This window comes from Diadema antillarum, unplaced genomic scaffold, assembly GCF_040938485.1.
Source record: "Diadema antillarum isolate AM-2024a unplaced genomic scaffold, OU_Dant_1.0 scf00000042, whole genome shotgun sequence".
In the NCBI taxonomy this organism is placed as follows: Eukaryota; Metazoa; Echinodermata; class Echinoidea; order Diadematoida; family Diadematidae; genus Diadema; species Diadema antillarum.
The window spans coordinates 968,948-992,579 of NW_027270931.1; the positions used below are offsets into that span (position 1 = coordinate 968,948).

The 23,632-nt window shown below is 37.8% G+C and overlaps 2 protein-coding genes across 2 annotated transcripts in view; one reads left to right on the forward strand and one right to left on the reverse strand.

Moving 5' to 3' along the window:
- Positions 1-23,632, reverse strand: part of LOC139713117 (voltage-dependent calcium channel type A subunit alpha-1-like) — a 303,372-nt gene that overhangs the window by 230,555 nt on the left and 49,185 nt on the right. The window lies entirely within an intron of this gene.
- LOC139713056 (uncharacterized) lies at positions 675-8,600 on the forward strand. Its single transcript, XM_071624820.1, has 8 exons — positions 675-1,015; positions 2,088-2,156; positions 2,553-2,621; positions 3,009-3,077; positions 3,436-3,504; positions 4,386-4,454; positions 5,308-5,370; positions 6,867-8,600. The coding sequence occupies exons 1-8, from the start codon at positions 734-736 to the stop codon at positions 8,598-8,600; spliced, it is 2,424 nt and encodes an 807-aa protein (XP_071480921.1). The 5' UTR covers positions 675-733.

The following is a 23,632-nucleotide window of genomic DNA, read 5'->3' on the forward strand; positions in this document are numbered from 1 at the left end:
AAATAGAAATTTAAAACGTGGAAACATTTCTCAGGCTTAATAAGTAGGATTAAATGCAATGAATCGATCGAAGATGGCCCATGGCCATATTTTCAAATTCAAGATCTTACAATTCGTTCAGACTACACTTGTATTTGATCGGATTAAAATTCAAATGTGCTCTTCAGCCCTTGTCGTCAACTTCCGGCATTTCAAATGAAAAAAAAAAATTATCAACGCTTTTGACTCAAATTTAATTTTTAAATTGAAATTTCTAAGTCTATATCAAAGTTTACAGATGAATGTCATTGTCTGGTATGGTAAATTGAGCTTCAAGTTCTTGGGCTCCACAAATATAAAACACTTTCAAAATAGGCTTTGGCTGATAGACCAGACATAGTACCATTAACTTCTGGTGAATTAAATTGACCTTTACTTAGAAGTCTTAAGTAGTTAATGATGAATAATGATTATTAATTGCCTCATATGCCAATGTTGCTCTATATAGGATCACAGTCTTTCTCTAAGGTCCCAGCTATTTTTTAATACTACTTTAGATCTAAAGAGTTTTATGAACTATTTTATACATATATATGCAATAATTTTATGTCCATATAAATGATAAAATATTTCATAAAACTCTTTAGATCTATAAATTAATTAAGTATTCAAAGAAAGATGGGAAACTAGAGAAAGATTCATATTGATTAAGAGTAAAGATTCCTTTTGTTTTTATTTTGTTAATGATAGATCAATGGACCCAGAAGATCTCATCCTTGTGCAGTGGAAAAGAGATGGCAAAGAAAATACAGTTGCAGTGAAGGACATCATTTGCCCCGATGGACCGCCGCACCCAGGATCCACAATTATCATGGAGTGGAAGACTAGTAAAAAAAAAACTGAAATATGGGAAGGCACAGTCCTCCGTGTTCCAGAGGAAAAGGATGAAGGAGAAGAAGAGGAAAGTATGATGGTGGATTCAGAGAGTTCAGAGGAAGAAGATGATAACATTCCGCTTGCCAGATTTTCTGCACAAGTAAGTTCAATTCAAACATAAAATTAATATATTTTTTTAAAAACCATGAGTACAGTGGTGAGCAAGTTATGGTAACTGAAGTACACATATCTTATCACAATTGGCTGACAAAATTGGCATACTCACAAAATAGGCATCAAAATGTAATATCTTGTATACAGTAGTTATGATAACTCTTCAAAAATTGGAAGAATGGCATTGGGAGGGATTGATCCATTGCCTCATCACTGTTTTGATTTGTTTTATTCATGTATTTCCATAATTAGCACTTCTACCAACTACATGTAGGCCTACAACTTCTTGGTAGTCTACAGCAGATGCAATTAGCTAATAAATGGCCACTCAAACACTTCATTCTGGGTTTGTGTGTAATTCATGATTTGTGTAATTCGTGATTTAAAGGTACAGGATTCCATCATTATCATGACTTTATTGGAACTTTGCAGTATTGTGAAAGAAATACTGATAGAGAACTGTCATACAAATGATGTAAGCTGGTAATAAGGATATCACTAAATCACTTATAAGAAATAAAGGTTAATTAGAATTTTGTCATGATGTCACATCAAATTCAGAGTAAAGAAAAACAAAAGAAAATCCCTTTTTTTTGCTGCTTCTTGATCTGTAAAATACTGGTGGCTGAAAATTCTTTTTAAAGCATTGTTCTAAGATCAGCAGTTATCTGAAGAATTTCTTGTGTATATTTGCAGTCACTTGAAATGGGCTACTACTATTAAAATTCAATAATTATGATTTAAAACATGTTACTACATAAAGTTAAATAATGGAATTTGTTTTTAGATCCAGTTGTGTTTGTGTACTTGATTTCTCATTATGAAATTATGTTGTGTTAGGAAACATCTGCAATTTCCAGTTACATTTTATTGCTCTCTTACTTAGCCCATCAAATGTCAGAAGTAATCTGCCTTAGAATACTAATTTTTTACACTTAAAACTGTGAATGGAAAAAAAGGAATTGACCAGAATTCTTAATCATTAGATTTATTAAGCTCTATTGTCATTTTTATATCTTTTCTAAATTATGTTTTTTCTTTCTACCTCACATGCATAGGTACCTTCATCAACCAGAAATGATGGGAATTCTTCAGAATCAAGTAAAGAAAATGCACTCCAGTCTGAGGTAAATGCTTGTAATTCATGATGTATTAAATGGCAGTCACAATTAACCAAGAACGTTTAAATGTGAGTAGCATTTGTAAGATTTGCAAAGCAATGGACTAGAATATTTCAACAACAACAAAAAAAAATACTCATAAAACAACCATTGGATATTCTTTGATATACTATTAAACTATTTATCAGGCCTAATGGTTGAGTGTTTACATTGAATGTTACATTTTAATATCCTCTTAGATACCCCATCGAATGTCAGAAGTAATCTGCCGTATAATGTATCTGTAACACTTACAACAGCAAATGAAGAAAAAAAGTGATTCACAAGATTTCTGAATTATTATATTTGATTAGCTGTATTGTCAATTTTAGATCTTTTTCACATGCATTCTTCCCTGAACAGGCACCGTCATCAACTGCAAATGATCAGAATTCTTCAAAACCAAGTCAAGAAAAGACTCTCCAGTCTAGGGTAAATACTTGTTATTTGTTATAAAGGCAGAAATCCACCTCAATGCCATGATTATCCAAAAATAATAAAATTTAGGTTGCATTTGTGAAATTTACAAGGTTTAGGTACAGTAATAGTAGGTTTTGAGAAATATCCATAGAACAGCTGTTAGACATTGTTCACTGTACTATACTATAAAGCCTTTGTATCAGGCCTACTGCTGGTGTGTTTACATCGAATGTCAAAAGTAATCTACCTTATGTCGTTGATCTTTAACACAAGTTTGCAACACTGAATGAAACAAAAAAAAAAGGTTATTCACCAGATTTCTGAATTATTAGTTTTGAGTAGCTTTGTTGTCATTTTGATATCTTTTCTAGATGTATTTCCTTTCCATAATACTTGTAGGCACCTTCATCAGCTGCAAATGATCAGAGTTCTTCAAAACCAAGTCAAGAAAAGACTCTACAGTCTGAGGTAAATGCTTATTATTTATTGTAAAGGCAGGAGATTCACCTCAATGCCATAATCAACCAAAAACATTAAAATGTAAGTTGCAATCGTGAAATTTATAAGGTATAGGTTTTGGTAGATTTGGAATTTAAATATCCATATCCAAATGTTCGCTGTACTATTAAGTCTTTGTACCAAACCTAGTGCTGGAGTGTTTACATCAAATGTCAGAAATAATCACCTTATGATTTTTGATCTTCAACACAAGATTAAGACAGTGAATGACAAAAAAATGTAATTTACCATATTTCCAAATGATTAGTTTTGAGTAGTTTTGTTGTCATTTCGATATAATTTATCAGTTACCTTCTTTCCATAATAGGCATCGTCATCAACTGCAAATGATCAGGATTCTTCAAAACCAAGTCCAGAAAAGACTCTCCACTCTGAGGTAAATAGTTGTTATTTATGATTTAAAAGCAGGAGATCAAAGTTGCAAATATCCACCTCAATGTCATTAACCAGGAACATTAAAATGTAGGTTCATAAGAGATTGGACTAGATATTTAACAAATATATCTATTAAACAGCCATTAGACATGGTGGCCCGTATTCTCGAAGGAAAACCGTGGTTTAAACCACGATTTATGCAAATTTCATGGTATACCGGAGCGCCACTGCTATAACACACTCTGGCGCGTACATTTAGGTTCAATCATCCCGATGATTAGCGCTCATGTGTTGGCAAAGGACGCAAATTCCACCCTTGTTGCCATGGTTTAGACCACGGTTTATGTAAATTGACGCATAATGAATTTACATAAACCGTGGTCTAAACCATGGCAACAAGCGTGAACTTCGCGCCCTTTGCCAACACATGCGCTTATCATCGGGATGATTGGACCTTAGTGTACGCACCAGAGCGTGTTATAGCAGTGGTGCTCCGGTGTACCATGAAATTTGCATAAACCATGGTTTAAACCACGGTTTTCCTTCGAGAATACGGGCCGGTGTGCTAATCTATAGTCTTTGCATCAGGCCTTGTGATTGAGTGTTTAATCAAATGTCAGAAGTACTTTGCCTTGTAACGTTGATCTTTAGTGAATGAAAAAAATATTCATCTACCAGGGGAGCATATCATGAAACTTGCTCGTCACCGACAGTTGTTATAAGCTACTGAAATCCTTGCATCTGATTGGCTAAGAGCACATTAATAAGTGAAATCACTGACAAAAACACTGGATGAAATGCCCACCAGATTGCTAAATTATTAGATTTGAATAGCTGTATTTTAATTTGATGTCCATGTACATAAATTCTTTTCCATAATAGGCACCTGCATCTACTGAAAATGATGGGAATTCTTTAGATCCAAGTCAAGAAAAGACACTCCAGTCTGAGGTAAATACCGTGTACTTGTAATTTATGATTTAAAGACGAGAGATCTCACTTGCAAATATTTCCAATATACACCTCAATGTCGTAATTAACCAAGAACATTGAAACGTCTGTTACCTTGTGATATTTACAAGGCATCAGGCTAGTAAAGTTTGAAAAATATCCGTGAAACAGCCAGTAGACATTGTTTGCTGTTTTAAAGATTCTTTGTATGAGGCTTAGTGCTGGCATGTTTACATTATATTGGCCTTGAGGTGCCAGAATACTGTTCTGGTCATGTGGTCATATTTTGTCTTGCTTCAGTAACAAAGTCACATTGAAAATTCTACTCTGGCCAAATTTGTGACAAAATGTAAATGCAAAAATATATAAATATGCATAAAACTGTTTTGTTACATAGTCTATCAGACCAGAGATGCACCCCCTAGGCCTACTATAAAAAAGGGAATTGAACAGTCTTGAATCTCACACTGAGTTTCCAAACCCTTTCCTTTCACATTTTCTTTTATTATGTAAGCATCTCCCACCAAATAAGCCAACACAGTAATCTATGGAGGTGATATTTTAGGTGTTCACTTTTTTGAAGCACTAAATGAAAACAAGGAAGCATAATTTTTTTCACAGATTCATTTTACACCCCATTACACATTCTGATAGCATGTAGGACCATGCAGCTCCAATTTCTTAAATGTGGAAAATGTTAAATTATGGCTTTAAAAGTTTTGCTGTACCTGAATGAAGTTTTGAATTCTAAGTTTATGTTTGTGTCAATTGTATACCATTTGATTGATTGACACTCAACTGGTTAACAATCCTTACTATAATATTCATTCATATGTACATATTTTTAATGCAGCCAATACCGGTATGCGGCCTGTCAAGTACTCGTGTTGGTGAGGACATTCCAAGACTCTCTGAGGTAAAGTTTGTTCATTCTGTTCAGGCATTTGACTAAACGTAGGTCATAGGATCTTACAGATATCTGGTTAACATCTGCAATTAAAAGTTTTGGGCAAATCAAAGCTCTTAAGGTAAAGATCGCAAAAGAGTAATAGAAAGCACCAGATTTCTATCTGGTCTGTCCGTGATTTTGCACATTTCATGGATTATCATGCAGATTGATTACCATGGTAACCAAATTCGGGATACTGCCAATAAACTTAGTGGAACCCTTTACAATAAAACATAAACCAATTCATCACATATCATCCTTTCTTTATGACAGACCTTCAAACTTTGAAAATTTTCAGATTGTCCGTGACAAACTGATCACACTCTTATTTGCTCCCCCCCCCCCCCCCCCCCCCCCCCCTGCGTGACACATCAGTGTCTATTCAAGCGCTTAATCTTTACCAAACCGTGCTGGCTGTGCGATGAATGGGACAAAAAACAGGAAGTAAACCACCAGAGTAACAACAATGAAGAGCTTATTAGATTAAACTGAAATTAAAGATGCCTCATTAACACATTCTGTCCATAATTAATGCCAACTTTCAAAGCGGTAGCATTATCCTTTCAAAAGTTATTAGAGTTGAAAGTGAAGAGTGTGGACAAGGTTTTTCAGAAATGAAAAAGAGATTCTAAAGACACATCTAATCACACTATTCTACCAAAAATGATCGAGATAAACTGCTAAAAAAACACACTTTCCTGCCCGTTTTATGATACCAAATTTTGCATAATGTAAAAGAAGACCCGCTCTTTCAGAAAATATAAAAAAGCCAAATTCGGCTACGTTGACCCATTTCACTTATTTTCAGTCCTCACGCAAAATCAGTGTGTGCGACTTTATGTTCGTTTTGAGGTGCACGGTCACATATGCAGTTATTCCTCCTTGATAGGTAAAACTATACTGACTTCCAAACTTAAATGATGTCCCCAGGCTTCAGATCAAAGAGTTCATTATGGCTCATTTGTTTGGCCTCACGTTATGACTTGGGCACACCATGATACGTATGCCCAGCTAAATTGGGTGATAACCAGCCACCTTGCGCATTTGGTGCTCTGTTGCTCTGTATCCAAGAAACCTATGGCCTGTAACCTCATGTGAGACCTGACAACATACAACGGGGCAACCGAAAGCAGACTTGGTTTTGTTCCCCCCCCCCCCCCCCCCCAAGCAATCTCTATAGATGGTTACATATGTTACTGTCTCCTGAGCCTGGTGAAGATGAATAAGGCAGGAACCAACTTCACAAGACCCTCTGTTACCTTGAACCAGAGAAAAAAAGGACATCACTGTTTGTCTGGGTATAGAATGTAAGATTACAATATTATGGTAATTTATGCTTGTAATTATAAAAAAAAAAAATTAGGTGGTTATATCACTTCCCCTCCCCCCCCCCCCCCCCCTCCACCACACACACATGCATATTGTATCATTAATAAATTTCTCATATGTTTGTTATTTCACAGAATGGGAAAGCAAGAAAAAAGACTGCAGATCCGACCAGGTGGAAGCAACACATGCGCAAAGAGCGAAGGAGCCATGGGCTCCCATACAAGGCCAGAGATGGGAAACAGCACCAAGCACGCTGTGTAGGCCCTCCATGCGGAGCTTCTTGTAAAGTTAAGTGTAGTACTAAGATCTCAGTAGATGTAAGGGAGGAGCTGTTTAACAGCTATTGGGAGTGTGGCTCTTACGAGAGGCAAAGAGATTTTATCTGTCAGCATGTAAAGCCAACAAATGTTACAGGTGGAAAAATCCCTCGCAATAAGTACTTCCTTCCTACCACCAATGGGCTGCAAAAAGTATGTCAGAAATTTTTCCTGAGTACCTTTGACATCAAGGCTAAGACGGTGTACTACACCTTAAAAAAGAAAGCTGGTCTTTCCTTCTCCAAAAAAGACCAAAGGGGCAAACAGTCACCTAAAAACAAGACCCCAGAAGAGGCATTAGATGAAATTCGCTCTCATATCAAGAGTTTCAAGGTCATTGATTCCCATTATTGCAGATCTTCCAGCTCCCGCCAGTATCTTCCTACAGAGCTGAGTATCTCAAAAATGTACAATATGTACAAAGAATCATCAACAAACCCACAATCAAGTAAGATCTATCGAAAAGTGTTTAACAACGAGTTTAACCTGGGTTTCTTTGTTCCGAAGAAAGATGAGTGCAAAAGTTGCACAAGGTATGACAATGCCACCCTGGAGGAAAGAGAAGATCTGCAAGAAGAGCACCAGCAGCACTTGCACAACAAGCAGAGGGCGAGAGACGAGAAAGAGCGGGACAAAGCCAGGGCCCAGGCATGTCAAAGTAGTGCTTCATTTACCTTTGATTTGCAACAGGTCCTGAGTTGTCCATCTGCTTTGACATCTGTACTCTACTACAAACGTAAATTATCATCATATAATCTTACGTTCTATAACCAGGCAAACAGTGATGTACTTTGTTTTCTCTGGAGTGAGGTTCAAGGTAACAGAGGGTCTTGTGAAGTTGGTTCCTGCCTTATTCATCTTCTCCAGGCTCTGCCAGACACAGTAACGCATGTAACCCTCTACAGCGATTGCTGTGGGGGGCAAAACAGAAACAAGTTTGTTTCGGCTGCTCTGATGTATGTTGTTCGGACTTCACACATCAAGGTCATTGATCAGAAGTATCTTGAGAGCGGGCATACGCAAATGGAATGCGATTCAGTTCATAGTGCGATAGAGCGTACAAAACGCAAAGTGGCAGTGTATCACCCAAATCAATGGTCCACAGTTGTCACCATGTCCCGCCAAAAGAAGCCCTATGAGGTTAAACAAATGAGCCATGAAGAGTTCTTTGATCTGAAAGGACTGGCCTCTGAAATCCTCCCGAACACACAGAGAGATGTGGAAGGGAACAAAGTGCAGTGGATGAAACTGAAACACTTGAGGTATGAGAAGGCATCTCCCTTGACCATCAAGTTTCGCTACAGCTTTGACGACGACTTCAGTGAACTCAAGGTTTCTGCCTCTTGTCGCAGAATGAAGGTACCCAAACTTGAGATGTTGTACAAGGACATGTTGAAGATCAGCTCAGCAAAGAAGTCAGATCTCATCAACCTCTGTGACACCCTGGTTATTCCTCGTGTATACCATTCCTTTTACAGAGATCTTCCTGCACATGCTGCTGGCTCACAGGTTGAAGACAATGAGAGCTATGTGGAGCATGCTGAAGAATAGCTCTTCATGATCTTCAGTTTGCTGTAGTGCAAGTCTTCAATGGATATTCAGGTTTGCTGGAGAGTAAGTCTTCAATGATATTCCTGGAGAGCAAGTCTTCAATGATATTCACGTTTGATGAGAGAGTCAAGTCTTCAATGATTTTCAGGTTTGTTAGAGAGCAAGTCTTCAATGATATTCAGGTTTGCTGGAGAGCAAGTCTTCAATGATTTCCAGGTTTGCTGGAGAGTGAGTCTTCAATGATTTTCAGGTTTGCTGGAGAGTAAGTCTTCAATTATATTCAGGTTTGCTGGAGAGCAAGTCTTCAATAATATTCATGTTTGCTGTAGTGCAAGTCTTCAATGATATTCAGGTTTGATGGAGAGTAAGTATTCAATAATATTCAGTTTTGCTGGAGAGCAAGTCTTCAATGATTTTCAGGTTTGCTGGAGAGTGAGTCTTCAATGATATTCAGGTTTGCTGGAGAGCAAGTTTTCAATGATATTCAGGTTTGCTGTAGTGCAAGTCTTCAATGATTTTCAGGTTTGCTGGAGAGCAAGTTTTCTATGATATTCAGGTTTGCTGTAGTGCAAGTCTTCAAGGTTTGCTGGAGAGTAAGTCTTCAATGATTTCAGGTTTGCTGGAGAGTGAGTCTTCAATGATATTCGGGTTTGCTGGAGAGCAAGTTTTCTATGATATTCAGGTTTGCTGGATAGTAAATCTTCAATGATTTTCAGGTTTGCTGTAGTGTAAGTCTACAGTGATATTCAGGTTTGCTGGAGAGCAAGTCTTCAGTGATATTGAGGTTTGCTGGAGAGTGAGTTTTCAATGATTTGCATGTTTGCTGTAGTGTAAGTTTACAATGATATTCAGGTTTGCTGGAGAGCAAGTCTTCAGTGATATTGAGGTTTGCTGGAGAGTGAGTTTTCAATGATTTGTAGGTTTGATGGAGAGTATGTCTTCAATGAAATTCAGGTTTGCTGGAGAGTAAGTCTTCAATGATATTCAGGCTTGCTGGAGAGTGAGTCTTCAATGTTTTTCAGATTTCCTGGAGAGTGAGTCTTCAATGTTTTACAGGTTTGCTGGAGAGTGAGTCTTCAATGTTTTACAGGTTTGCTGGAGAGCGAGTCTTCAATTATATTCAGGTTTGCTGGAGAGTAAGTCTTCAATGTTTTGTAAGTTTGCTGAAGAGCAAGTCTTCAATGATTTTCAGGATTGCTGAAGAGTAAAATTTCAGTGATATTCACGTTTGCTGAAGACTAGCTGTTCTATTATTTTCAAGTTTGCTAAAGAGTTAGTCTTTAGTGATGTTCGTGTTTGCATAAGTGTACAAGAATGTCTCCAATGATTTTCAGATGCGCTGAAAAACTAATCTTCAATGTGTGTAGTTGAAGAGAAAATCTTAAATGTTTATCAGATACAATGTATACTGAGAGTATGCCTCCAATAATTTTTTGTTGTGCAGTGGTACATTAAAACTTTAACTTTTTAACGAGTTAAACCAAGGGCTTTTCATCTTAAAGATTTATTTCGGCTGCTCTGATGTATATTGTTCGGACTTCACGCATCAGTATCATCGATCAGAAGTATCTTGAGAGTGGGCATTTGCTCATGGAATGCAATTCAGTTCTTAGTGTATGAAACACAACGTGGCTGTTGCTAAAGCTAATTTCAACATTTGACATGTGTTGCACTCAGGATTGGGAAAAATCATGATTTTCCTGAAAAAAATTAATTAATAAATTAAAATTAATCATTTCTTTAATTTTGAGTTTAGATATAATTTTCTTGTAATGATAATCTACTGTTTATTATTCAAATGATAGTATGACTCAAACTTGAAGCTGTTAACTGGATTGTAAAGTCTGCAAAGTAATTTCTTTGGTCTAATGGGTTTAATTGTGAATGACTGAAATGATGATTGTCATGAAATATACATATTTACCTACTGGTTTTCACTGGAATGAGATGCTCTTTTCCAGGATTGGCTTCCTTAGTGATATATATATATATGTATATAATTATTTATACTAAACACAGTTGTTTTTAATTCACTAGAATATAATTAAACCTCCTAGACAGTGATGCTGAAACTGTTACTGTTGTATCTTAACTGAAAAAAAAAAAAATCTGCTCTAAAAAAAGTTAGATATTGGAAAAAAAAAAAGCTTGGAGAACATTTTGTAGAAATGATACGACTCAATTTGGTAGGACTGCAGCTCTGTTGACTAAAATAAATTGTAACCACTTGATTCCTGACACACTAGAAATGGAAATTTAGAACTCTTATGGTGTTTTAGGGACATAATTTATTTTATAAAACTGTCTATTTTAGGTACATGAGGAAAGAAAGAGATGATTATATACCCATATAATTTATCATGAAACAATGCTGATGGATTTTAGGAGCTTATATTGAGGTGATGAATATCAAAGATGAAATGTGTACTTTTCATTTAGAAATGTGATCATATTTTGAAGACCATACATATATATTTCTGGAGAATGTTGCATAAATGCCGAAAGAAATGCAGACTCTAGATATCGGGATAATAGTTACATGAGTAGATCTATTTAAGGCATTCATTTTGGTTACACTGATGTTGCTGTATTTAATGAATAATTTATGAATTGTCTAATTGCTATTGATGAATTTATTTATTACTGTTGTGAATGAAATTCTCTCCATTTTATTTATTTTCAAATAAATATACTATCATACCTTATAACAAGGAACAACGCAATATCTATTTCCTACTGTCTCAGAGAAGAGCAAGATGTGAGCAGGAATTGTGTGTCTGTGTCTATTTCATTTGATAAGGCTGAAAGGAAATACAGTAGATGAAAGTGAGTGAGAGGTTAAAGGGGGGGGGGGGGGGGGGATTTATGTTTTGCATATTTCCATTCTCCCTGTACTATTCCTTGTCTGATGAAGTGAGGGTATGGTTGAAGGTCATTAGAAGTAGAAGATAAACGATGAATATTTCATTTACGTGTATGCTCTCTAATTTGTTTTTGTTTTTTGTTTTTTATACGTTCTAGATAGGAAGTGTTACAGGCCTCGCCAGCTCTCCAGGCAAGAAAAAAAAAAGAAAAAAGAATGTAAGAAAGAAAACACACACACACACACACACACACACACAAAATAAAAACAACTAATGTACAGGGGTTCACCCCATCCTAGATTGGAAAACAAAATACAAGGAAGAAAACTATTCCCAATTTACAAGAAAAAATAAACCGAAGTTTAATGGTAATTATAGACAGAATCTGTATGCATCCCACCCCAAATTAAAAGTCAATACGGATGTCTCGATTAAGTAGGATGTATAACTATAAGTACATTTACTCAACCCCAAAATAGAAGGCGATAAGGCTCTGTCGATTAATAATATCACGGCTTCACAAATGTTGGGAGGTCATTATTACAATTAATGCGAAGCTGACCAAAATTTTCAGCTCCATGGGAAAAAAATAGATGCTGGATATACTCTACATTTAAATTCATTAAAAAATTACTTAAAAACTGAAACAAAACATAAAATGTAGGCTCTAGCCATAGCTAAAAGTCACAATTTTAAGAACAAGAAGATTTAGTTCCCATTGGAATACAGAATATAGAGGGTCCCATGGCATGAGTCCGCTTTCACGTCAATTACTTGTCACCGTGCTGCATTTCCATACCCGAACGCTGAGAGCCAAAGTTTGGGAACGTGGCTTAAGCCTTTGAATATAAATTTAGAACTCCGATCCTGCCCCAACCTCAGGTCATGGACCATGAACCCTGGGCCTGGCAGCAAGACACATCACGGTAAATAAGGGGGGCGGGGGAACTTGTTGATTTTGCGTTATAGGCCTATTATGTTTCCTAAGTGAAAACCAAAAGAAAAAAACATAGGCCTATTTCATATTGTACCTTAAGGCTCAAGTTAAACCGTAACCTAGACCCCGATCTGTCGAGATCTGGACAATAATTATAGCCTACTAGTAGGCCTACTCTAGTACTTCTAGACTCTACTACTAAGACTCTAATAAGTTAGCCTAAAATAAAGTACTAAAGTAGACTAGGCTAGGCCTAGGACCCTAGACTAGAATGACAGGCTTTACTTAGCCCAGGCCCGAGTTATTACAGTACACGGTTGACCTGCTGCATTTCCCAGATCTAGCTGTATTTCGCCTTGCCTGCTGTGATATGAAATTTTCAATAGCTTAGCCCGCATTTTGTTTTGGGTCCTCAGATGAATTTTTATTAATCGACCACAGAAAAATGCATACGTGGGTACACAGTGAGCAGTATGTCGTACCGACTCGCGCATTCCACAGAAACCTGTACAAACACATGAATCGTGTCCTTCTACTGGTAACATTGCGCGCGTGTACGCGTCCCGGTAAAAGGGAACGAGTCACTCAGCTCAGCTCCGTTTCCTTTTACTGGGAACACCGTCCGCAAGTTGTGTGCTCGGAAAAAGGGAACGAACGGACATGAGGTAAAATCATAAGCAATATCATAAAATTTGTAGATTATTCATTATAGCCACTTTAGCTAGTACCAAATTGGAATATTATCTGTTCACTTGTGAATTTTCAGCAGTATTGATATTCAAATATCAAAGATATAGTCAATTGAAACTTTAAATTGCGATTTTCTCGAAATCTATTTTTACGCGTATTCGCGCGCTCGTTCCCTTCTTCCGGGCAAGCGACGATATCATATATATATATATATATATATATATATATATAGGAACAGCAGGTGTGTGAGAGATGTGCGTGGCCTGCGTTTTTGCTATCCAATCGCATCTTATCCCATCCCCACACCGGTCCTGTTACATGGGGGAACTATAGGTCCGGAGAACAGAACTGGAGAGGTATGCCTACGCTAGCATTCCATCGTGGGCCATCAGTCATCGCGCCATAATCGGCAGGTGGGTTGGAGTCAGGGGCCCCCCGTAATGCACTCACGTGATATCATGTTATTGTCATGTCATATTCTCTTTCTGTCTCTCTCTCTCTCTCTCTCCTAACCTTGTGTTTAAAGCACTTTCTATCTACTATGGTCATGGACATGGCGGCGTACTTTCCCCATGCTTAATAAATAATCTCCCTCCCTATCTCTTTTGACACATCCCTGAGAACTACCCCAGGTATTCAGCTTTCTGTCTATCTTCATAATCATAGCCTCTGATAGTACATTGTATATCTCTCATTCCTGGAATTTGTTAACCTTTGACCTTTCAAAGTCACCTAAACAGACGATTTGTGATTATGAGGTCCTCATCCCAACGTTTCATGTAAAATGTATTCACTGTTACTAGTCAGCTCGGGAATTGTCTTCCACGTTGATAATAGGCAGGACTTGTCTTGCCCCAAAATGGAAGGCCTTTCATTCAGAGAAGAAAATAATGGTAATGTCATGATGTATATCTGACTGTATCTGAAGTCAAGCTCTACACTTTTCCTATACTGGCGACTACAAGTTGTTGTGAGCTTTGAAAAAAAAAACCAACAACAATAATATAACAAACATATATCAAAACGAAGAACGACGTCTACCAATACTGCAGTATTGTATTGTCGTGTGCTATCAAATAAAGGTTTATGCTATCGAATCATTCTATTTAGAAGCATTTGGTGTGGTTTTTTTTTTTCAGTCAATTCTTTCATATTGATTCTTATTTTTCTCTTATTACCATTATGATTATGATGATGATGATGATGATGATGGTGATTATTATTATGATTATTATTATCATCATTATTATCATCATTATCATCATTATTATCATTATCATCATTATCATCATTATAATTGCTGGTCCTTCCGAAATACTGCGAAGAGAGTAACCGGAAAATCTTCAATTATGTTCAATGTCGGGATGTGCCTAGATAATGATAGGGAAAAAAAGTTCTGGCGTTGAGTATTGTACGTACAGTTGAGGCAGGTAGGGTGGAAAATTCCCGTCGAACAATACGCTGCATCCATCGGAGAAAAAATACGGAAAATGTGAGGGACTGCTGAGTATGCTCGCTCACAGTGGGGTTCCTAATAGGTAGACATTTTCGACGTAAGCCTTCACTCGGGACTACACTTCTCTTTTTGTTATCTGAAGGTAATCTTACATGAGTAATTACGTTAGTGTATCTATTGTGCGTCTAAATACAATGTATATATGTGTGCGTGTGTGAATGTGTGTGTGTGTGTGTGTGTGTGTGTGTGTGTGTGTGTGTGTGTTGTGTGTGTTGTGTTTGTGTGACATGCCACGCTCAGTTTTTCCTACACCTCAAGCAGGAAGGATCGCTTTAAACGCGTCACACTTTCAATAATTCAAGGCCTAGGAGGCACCGCGGTTTTGAAGCCGCCATACTGTGCATCCTGCGTATAGTCCATTACCACGGCACGCTAAAAAACACATTACTTCCACACAATGTTATACACACGGGCATAATCTTTTTACACATACACACACGCTGCGGACATAGCCAAATGCGAGTACAAGAAGCGGTGGTGTGTACCACAACAGCCACTAGCGTGGCGCTTTTCTCCATTGAATGGGGCCACAATAGGGTGGGTAGCTCATCACGTCTCGTACCCGCGCCGCAGCTTACATATTGGTATTTAATTACATTATTTGGGGGTGCCGTAACGGATTCTTCATCCTCGTGGCGTACGGAAAAGAACTCGGGACGACGCGAGGGAAAATACATTACATATGCCACGAGATCCCCGGGATACATTTCCCCATACGCAGCTTCATGAATACGCCCGAATTCAGTCACTTTCCTTTAACTAGGCCTCTATCCTTCCAGCTAGTAAATAGGCTGGCGTGATCTCACGAACGCTCCAGCGACGAGCGGATCCGAGAGATCAGTAACATATTAAAATGAAGTTTAGCCTTCACGCTACCCTGCTAATAGCTAGCACACAAGTCAGAACTCATGAACTAAAGAAGAAGAAGAAGAACAAGAAAAACAAGACAAAACACAGTTCTCTCCCCGTGCACGTATGCTGGACAGTAAATGTTTTAATATGCATCATTATTAACACATTTACAGTTCGCAGAGCAACCATTAAATATTCTTGCAAAATACAAATTGAATTAAAAACGCAATTCCAACAAGATTCTTTCTTTTTTTTAATATTTCGAAGGCTGTGTGCAAATATGCATCACTGGTGAGTTGATCAGTATAAGTCTACAGTTACAATGTATTCGGAGGCAGAGAGACTCAGGTGTATGTCATTATGCGTCCCCCCCCCCCCCCAAAAAAAAAAAAAAAAAAAAAAAAATCAACAAAGATTGAATGTTCAGGTAACGAAACTCTGCAACGAAGACATTGCTAATCAGAACGTACAATAGATACGATCAGTGTATAGTTTGTTACTGCAACAGCACAAGAAAAGGTTCTCTCGGCTGTTTCACTCACAATACAGGTTTCCATCTCATACCACCATTTACTCAAGACTAATTTGGTTTTTCCGTCGTTACGTAACGCGATCAAAATAATTACATTCTAGTCTAATGGGGGGGGGGGGGGGGGGACGCTTTCCTTCAGATTGGATTACGTTCCTCATCCGACGCTATACAGCCAGACTTTGTTGTCTTAAACATGAAAGCATAACGAGACCTTTTAGCGTGAGGACTTTCAAAGTTTGCAAGGTCCTCAGCGTCGTTCAAATGTCTCAATCGCCCAGGTTTACACTCTAAAAAATGAAATGGTACATCAACATTTTAAATGTTGTCACTCCTGCATTATTTTTTTATGTCAAATCTAACACCCAAAATGTTGGATTACCATACATTACTGAAATGGTCGTCCAACATTTCGACTAGTAAAGTCAACATTTTGAGTGTTTTAATTGCACATTTACGAAAAGATTGGAGTAGTAAGAGAAGGTAGAATGTTGAATTACCATTCCATTTTTCAGAGCGTACAAGGGTTACAGCATTTTTGTACTTTATTGTGAATCACTTGCCTCGATAAATCACTTAACCGTCCCCTTAAAAAAGGCTATGACTTATTTTAAAAATATAAACTAAAGTGTTGGCATCATCGCTAAAAAACAGATAGTATAGTATTTACCTCCGAGAGGTATCCCCCCCCCCCCCCCAATTTTCAAGGACAGTACATATTTGAATTGGCCAATTTCATTAAAGGCATTGAACATAGGTGGATGACATCGCCCGAAAAATATCACTGAAATCTCATCCTGGTGGACCTAATGTGCAAGATAATTACATGTAATCGGTAATGCTATCAATATCAATTAATTTATAGCGTATAATGGTGATCATTATACATTTTCTGAGTAGAATGCTGATTACGGACCAGTCGTAAGCCATGTCAAAGACGCCTTAAAAAGGATTCATTCAAGAGATGTCATGACGTCATGCTCAGTGTATACTCAGTAAATTGCACTCGGGTATTTATGTACTTTGGATTCATATAAAAACGGGAAAAAAGTATATAAAATCATTGAATTTACACGTACCTTTAGACCTTTAGATAAGTAAAGGGAAGGGGTATTTCGAATGTAACATCCAACATGATGCTACTGAGCGCAACTGTATTTGAAAAAAAAAATGGGTTTTACTCAAAATTTTCTCCGTTCCGATTGTCGAGTTATTCTCCGAGTTCAAAACTTGGAGCATCTCACATGAACAAGATGACAAATGGGAGTGAACATTAGCGCTTTCTGACTCATGGTAATCACTTGCCCTGTTAAACATCGTCATAATAAATCATTACCATTTTATTAATGAGAATACTCTCTAAAAAAAAATCTAGTGATATTCACTCTTAAAGGAGTGAATACAAAAAAGAGTGAATTTAGAGTGAAATTGGAGTGAATTTTGAGTGAAAATGTTCATTTTCACTCATTTTGGAGTGACCTCAGGGATCACTCGAAGATTTTGGAGTGATCCCTGAGGTCACTCCAAAACGAGTGAAGATGAACATTTTCACTCAAAATTCACTCCAATTTCACTCTAAATTCACTCTTTTAATATTCACTCCTTTAAGAGTGAATATTTTCACTAGATTTTTTTTAGAGAGTCAGATCATGAGGGAAAGTGTCTGTAATCCACGTTTGGAAAAGTTGAAGGCGTCGGTGAAGATGAAATACTGCCGTCCGTAAAAATTGTTTCGATTTCTCCCTGAAAAGTGGTCTGATTAAGCTCACAAAGAAAACCTAAACGTGCACAATATAAGGTCATCTCTGGATTAACCTGTTATAAATGTAAAATCTGGAAAAAAAACCACTGCGCGCTCACGGGATAGATCCTACCTATACGTCCAAAGAGCACCACTTTAAGTAGATTTGTTGTTGTTGTTGTTGTTGTTGTTGTTAACAGCTCTGACTTACATTTGATAAAAAATGAAAATGATTACTTCTAATCTAAAAGATACCCTGTGAGAGTCTTTGATATCAGAGATCATGTAAACAACAACAAAATAATTTTCCATGACACCGCCTCGTCGTGGAAGTCACAGTGTGCAATGTAAACATGTACCAAGCAATTTTTCCTATCGACTCCATCCAGTTATAGTGCAATAACCTTTGGGAAATCACATTTCATACATTTCAAACCTACACGGCAGAAAAATATGGCAAACACAATTATCAGGGGAGAGTGACTGGCTTACAGTATAGCGCTGTAATGATGTAAGCAATTCACAGTGAAGATGCAGTTAGTTAGTCGTCGCTCTTGGGTCGTGATGTAAGGAAACAAGCGTCACAGCGGCAACAATCACGAAATGGGTCCACATCTGAAGAAGGGGAAGATTCCAAGCTATAATCGACATCACAAGAACCCCACCTTTCCCCCCTCCCCCACTCCCCACACTATCCTCTCTTCTCCCGCTCTGCCTCATCTTCTGCAAACTCCGCTACATTACTTCTTGTCTGCTCATTGCCATGGCAACACATAGTCGCATGTTGATCAGTCATCACGACGGAACACTGCGCATTGCCTCAGATCACCACGACCACTCTGTTTTATTATGAGCACACTCATACCCCCCCCCCCCCCAACTCCCTCCCTCCCCTCCTCCATACTGGGGTCTCCAGAGAGAGGCGGCTTGATGCTTTAGGACTGGCATTGCAAAATGTCGCCGAGGGTTAAATTGGCGGGCAAATCGCCCGTCGACGGACGCGATTGTTCCCGAAAAGAAATCTAATGAAGTTGTGCAGAGTGACCGATTGTTTCTCTGCATTCACGTCCCAGACTCACCGGCGATGTCATCAACATCAATTTTACTTTTCATGAAGATTCATCTGTTTTTAGTTTCGAGAAAAAAAATTGATGTTTGGTTTGGTTAAATTGTGTATATACACCAGCCCTTTTAATTGCCATAGCAATTCTAATATTTATTGGATTGTACTCATTCTTTTCTATATCATAGGCCTGGGGAGGATGAACATGTTTTAACATGATTTTGACTTGAAATGAATAAATGGTGATTTAGTAGTAAAAATAGGTATCTAAATTTCTTTAAATGTAACGTTACTAACCGCGGAATTGTACCCCACTGAATTACTGAAGGTTATATATATATTTTTTCAAATTCAAATGAATTTATTCGAAATTTTCTGCATTGAATATGATTTATATTACAAATGAAATACACATTTTTTTTCCTCAACACAATAAGGCATTATACAGTGTGTATACATCCTAACATAACTGAAGTTTACGCGTACAATGGACTGTTAACAGATTGGAGAAAAGAATAGGAAAACACTTCGGATGGGAGCTACTCAGGATAGTCAAACAAATGATCTGCCTGAATTATAGTACATGTATTGGGAATGTGAATGCAGAAGACTGTCGTCATAAATAAGCATATAGCTTGAAGATACGACAGCCTTGAAAGAGAAACTAGAAATGTCGCTATGGCGACTGGTATGCATGCCTCCGCCATAATGCATGGTTCTCCTAATAGGTCTATAGTACAATATCTTGACAATGTGTAGTGACAGTTTCACGTAATTAACAAAATATTAAAATGACAGGTTTGTCAAAGATGTGTTGCATGTTCACTTTCCTTGAACTATGTTGAATTGGATAAATGGCTATATTGCTCAAAGGTGCAGGTATTTGGGGATTTGAGGATTTTTTACTTGCCTTTTGACCCTTTAATAAGTTTAAAGAAGTGAAATTTTGCACTTTAACTTGACCTTTGACCTTTTAACCGTTGACCTTTTGGCAAGAAACATCCAAGAGAATCTCTATTGGGTATTACATGCATACACTAAGTTTCAAGAAAAATCCTGCAGGCATTGCATAGATAAGAGGGAAATAGTGAAATTTTGAGGATTTGACCCTGACCTTTGAGCCATGACCTTTGACCCATGACCTTTGACCCATGACCCCTAAATTCTCTAGATAATCACTGCCAGTCAGTACATGCATATGCACCTAGTTCCATGAAGATACCTTGAACCATTTGTGGGATATGGAGAAAAAGTGAAATTTCAACATTTTCACTAGACATTTGACCTTTGACCTTTGACCTCATGACCTGAAACTCTCTCTGGAGAATTTTTATTTGGTAGTTCATGTATACACTAAGTTTCAAGAAAATATTTTCGTGCATTGCACAGATATGGGGGAAATAGTGACATTTTGAGCATTTTACCTTGACCTTTTGACATTTGACCTTGAGCATGTGCGCTCAGAAGTTGATAGGCACAACTTTGCCCACTAATCTGTACATACACATGCCAATTTCATTAGGATACCTCTAACGGTTTTTTAGGTACGCTGTCAACAAAATTGATTACGGACGGAAGGACAAGGACGGACGAACGGACGGAAGGACGGACGGACAGACGGAAGGACGGACGGACGGACAACCCGAAAACATAATGCCTCCGGCGACACTTCGTGGCGGAGACATAAAAACAGAACAAAACAGGCGAAACATACATCATAACATACTTAGATATACTCAGATTCTCTGATACGAGTTGAGTAACAGCAGACACCCAAACTCGACAAAATACACTATACCGTCCACCACGCATTTTATTAACACATAAAACCAAAAGATTTCATTCTAATACCCATTAGAGCCTTTTTTTCCCCAGTCCAGCCCGTATATGCTAATACCGGTATTATAACAATGTTAACATGATTAGTGTATCAACACTTTAGTAAACGATGATATTATTTCCATTGACATAGTGAAGCCGCTCAAAAAACGAACCAGAAATACTTATGTATTATGCGATTCTAAACGATAAATGTCAGACACAGAAGAAAAGAACAAAACTGGGGAAAGTTTGGTCTGACGTAAATATGTGCTTGGTTTTGAGATTCTCAGTTACCATAACCTGTATTTCTTTTATGATTACTGTATTTTGTTGTGTGTGTGTTTGTGTCTATTGTACGTAAGTATTTTGTAAGCGATTATTCATTAATGTTCATTAGTATAGACTTCAGTGAACAGTTCACAGCATGTACGTCAAAATGCACAGTTTGTGAGCCAGTTTGGTTGTGTACAATGTAAGTCATAGATTTATTACATTTATTCCTCAGTGACTACCGCATTTGGTTTGCTTGCTTATTTGTTGCGTATAGGTTGTTGTCTGTGTATCCAATGGTACTAAATACCATGGAACAAGTTGTAGCTCCATGTAAATACCATGGAGCCACAAATGAATACCAAGAGACATGGAGATCAGCCAGTTTCCTGTTGGAATTGAGCTTTGGCCTCGAACTTTCAGGAGACTCATGAGGAATACCTAAGGGAAATGCCAGATATTATAGTCGCTGGTATATACCCACAGACAAAGTCTCGTCTAATTGACGTATCTGCACCTACACGTATATTTATGCTGATAATCATAATAGTCCATATTTACGCATGCAATGCGTTCAGGGCTTTTTTCAAGCGTTACATCATGGCACTTATAAAATAGCAAACGATATTGATAACGAAAGAATGGTTGTATGAAATACCTCCATGTTTTCGTGCACACTATAAGTCAACAAAATATTAGAGAAAGTACACAATATGTACATACACATATATATCTATAACCACATGTGTGTCTAAGTGTGCACGCTTTTTGGTATAATTCATCAGTTTGGTTTGATTGACTTGCAGACATCAACTGCTTTAGACAAATTATCAGTCATCTTCCTTTGATCAATAGGCCGTACTCACTGATAGCAATATTATGACAAGTGCAGCCGCTGTAATGTACGACGGTGCTCCTTGGAACGGAGATATCGATTACGATGAAGAAAGGCCCTAATTTACCATACAGCGGTAACTCTCCACCACAAGCCAAAATGATATAATTGTTGCAATGTGCACAGCAGTGCGTAGATTCCCCCCCCCCCATACAACGTGCGTGATTGTTTGAAATTGTTGCGACGTGAAAACTGTTCAAAGTTCATCCAGTGGTCACACCTAACTTAACAATTCTCTCAGGGCAGACACACTGTGTTTTCACGTTCTCCAGTTTGATTCATAATATTACGGTGTATCCAATTAGAAGGAAACTTCAAAGAAAGTGCTGATTTTGTTACGTTTACACCCGAGGCCATAGAGTGTAATTTAGTGAATTTCACTGTCTTCTGGTGTAAATCCGGGGTGTAAACAGTAAAAAATGGTGTAAATTTCAGTGGACGGCCATGCTCTTACATTGTGGTGACGTCATGTTTCCTTAAAAAGGAATGATAATCATCTTTGTCAAAGTCATGTCAAAGTGGAAAACTAGAAAATATAATATCGTGACGAAATGATGCATGGATCCGTTTACATATTTCGCATTTAGGGCAGGGATCGAAGAAATTGTCACTCAACGACATCACGTTCCTTATTCACATGACATTGTCATCCATTTTGCTGTTGTTTTTTCAAAGAGCAAATTGGAAACACAAATCAGAACTTCTACGCTTTCAGATCATATATATTTTCTTTGCAAATATTTTATGTCGCATATACAATACGATGATTGCATGACATGTCATTTTAAGAAGGTGGAAATATCCCTAAAAGAACTGAAAGTTATCTGTTGAATAACTGCCATATGTCATGCCATGACTAAAACATGCAAGAAGAAAAGACATCTTATAAGTAGAAGCACTGCCATTCTATCATCGGATACGATCATAATGGGAATAATAAAATAAAACAAAATGATTTGTCCATGTAAGTTCGAATTATTACAACGACCGTCTGGAACAATGTCATCTTTGTATAATCAAATTTGTTGTCATTTCACGTAGATAACAATTATAATCACAATCATTGTTCTTAACGGCAATATCATGTAATCTTCACCTCATTATTTCCATATTTCTTGAAATGGAGTTAACTGCAATTCCTGCAAAACGACTTTTAAAATTCTAATACATTTCTTCCTGATGACCCTTGAATGGACCAATCCGAGGTGGTATGACGTATGTTTTGACCGTGAATCTAATTACTAGAAGAGGACACAATACGGTTTATATTCTACCTTGATATATATCTATATTGATTGCATTTGCATTTTTGTCTCTGGGATTACAATGTTGGGATCTCTTACCAGTGAGACCTGTCGCCTGCCAACTGATAAAAAAATTCAAGGCCGCGCAAAACGGCACCCCGCATAGACATGCACTGGAAATCCACGCCTTGCTCAAAAAACACAGCGAGACGTATTACACATTATTCTATGCATGCATACATCAACGGGGCGCGCGTAAGCACACACACACACACACACATATGCAATAGACACACACACACACATACAGATACACACACATACCAAAATGCATGGGCTTCGCCAGAGTGAAAGCAGTCTCAATGTTATGCAAATCGCAGGAGCGGTGCGTTGGAAATGGCAGACTCATAATACATTGGAAAATAGCGAACACACAATGCACGGACCGTTCAATAATAGATGCCGCTCTCTCTGCCCCAACGACATGTGACGTTGCAGATGTCACCACGCATGCGCAATGGCGCCATAACAGTCCAATGAGTCCACATCTTCAGCTGCAAGCTAAGCGCCAGCTATCTCGCTGTCTCTCGTCAACACGCATAGAGCGTGT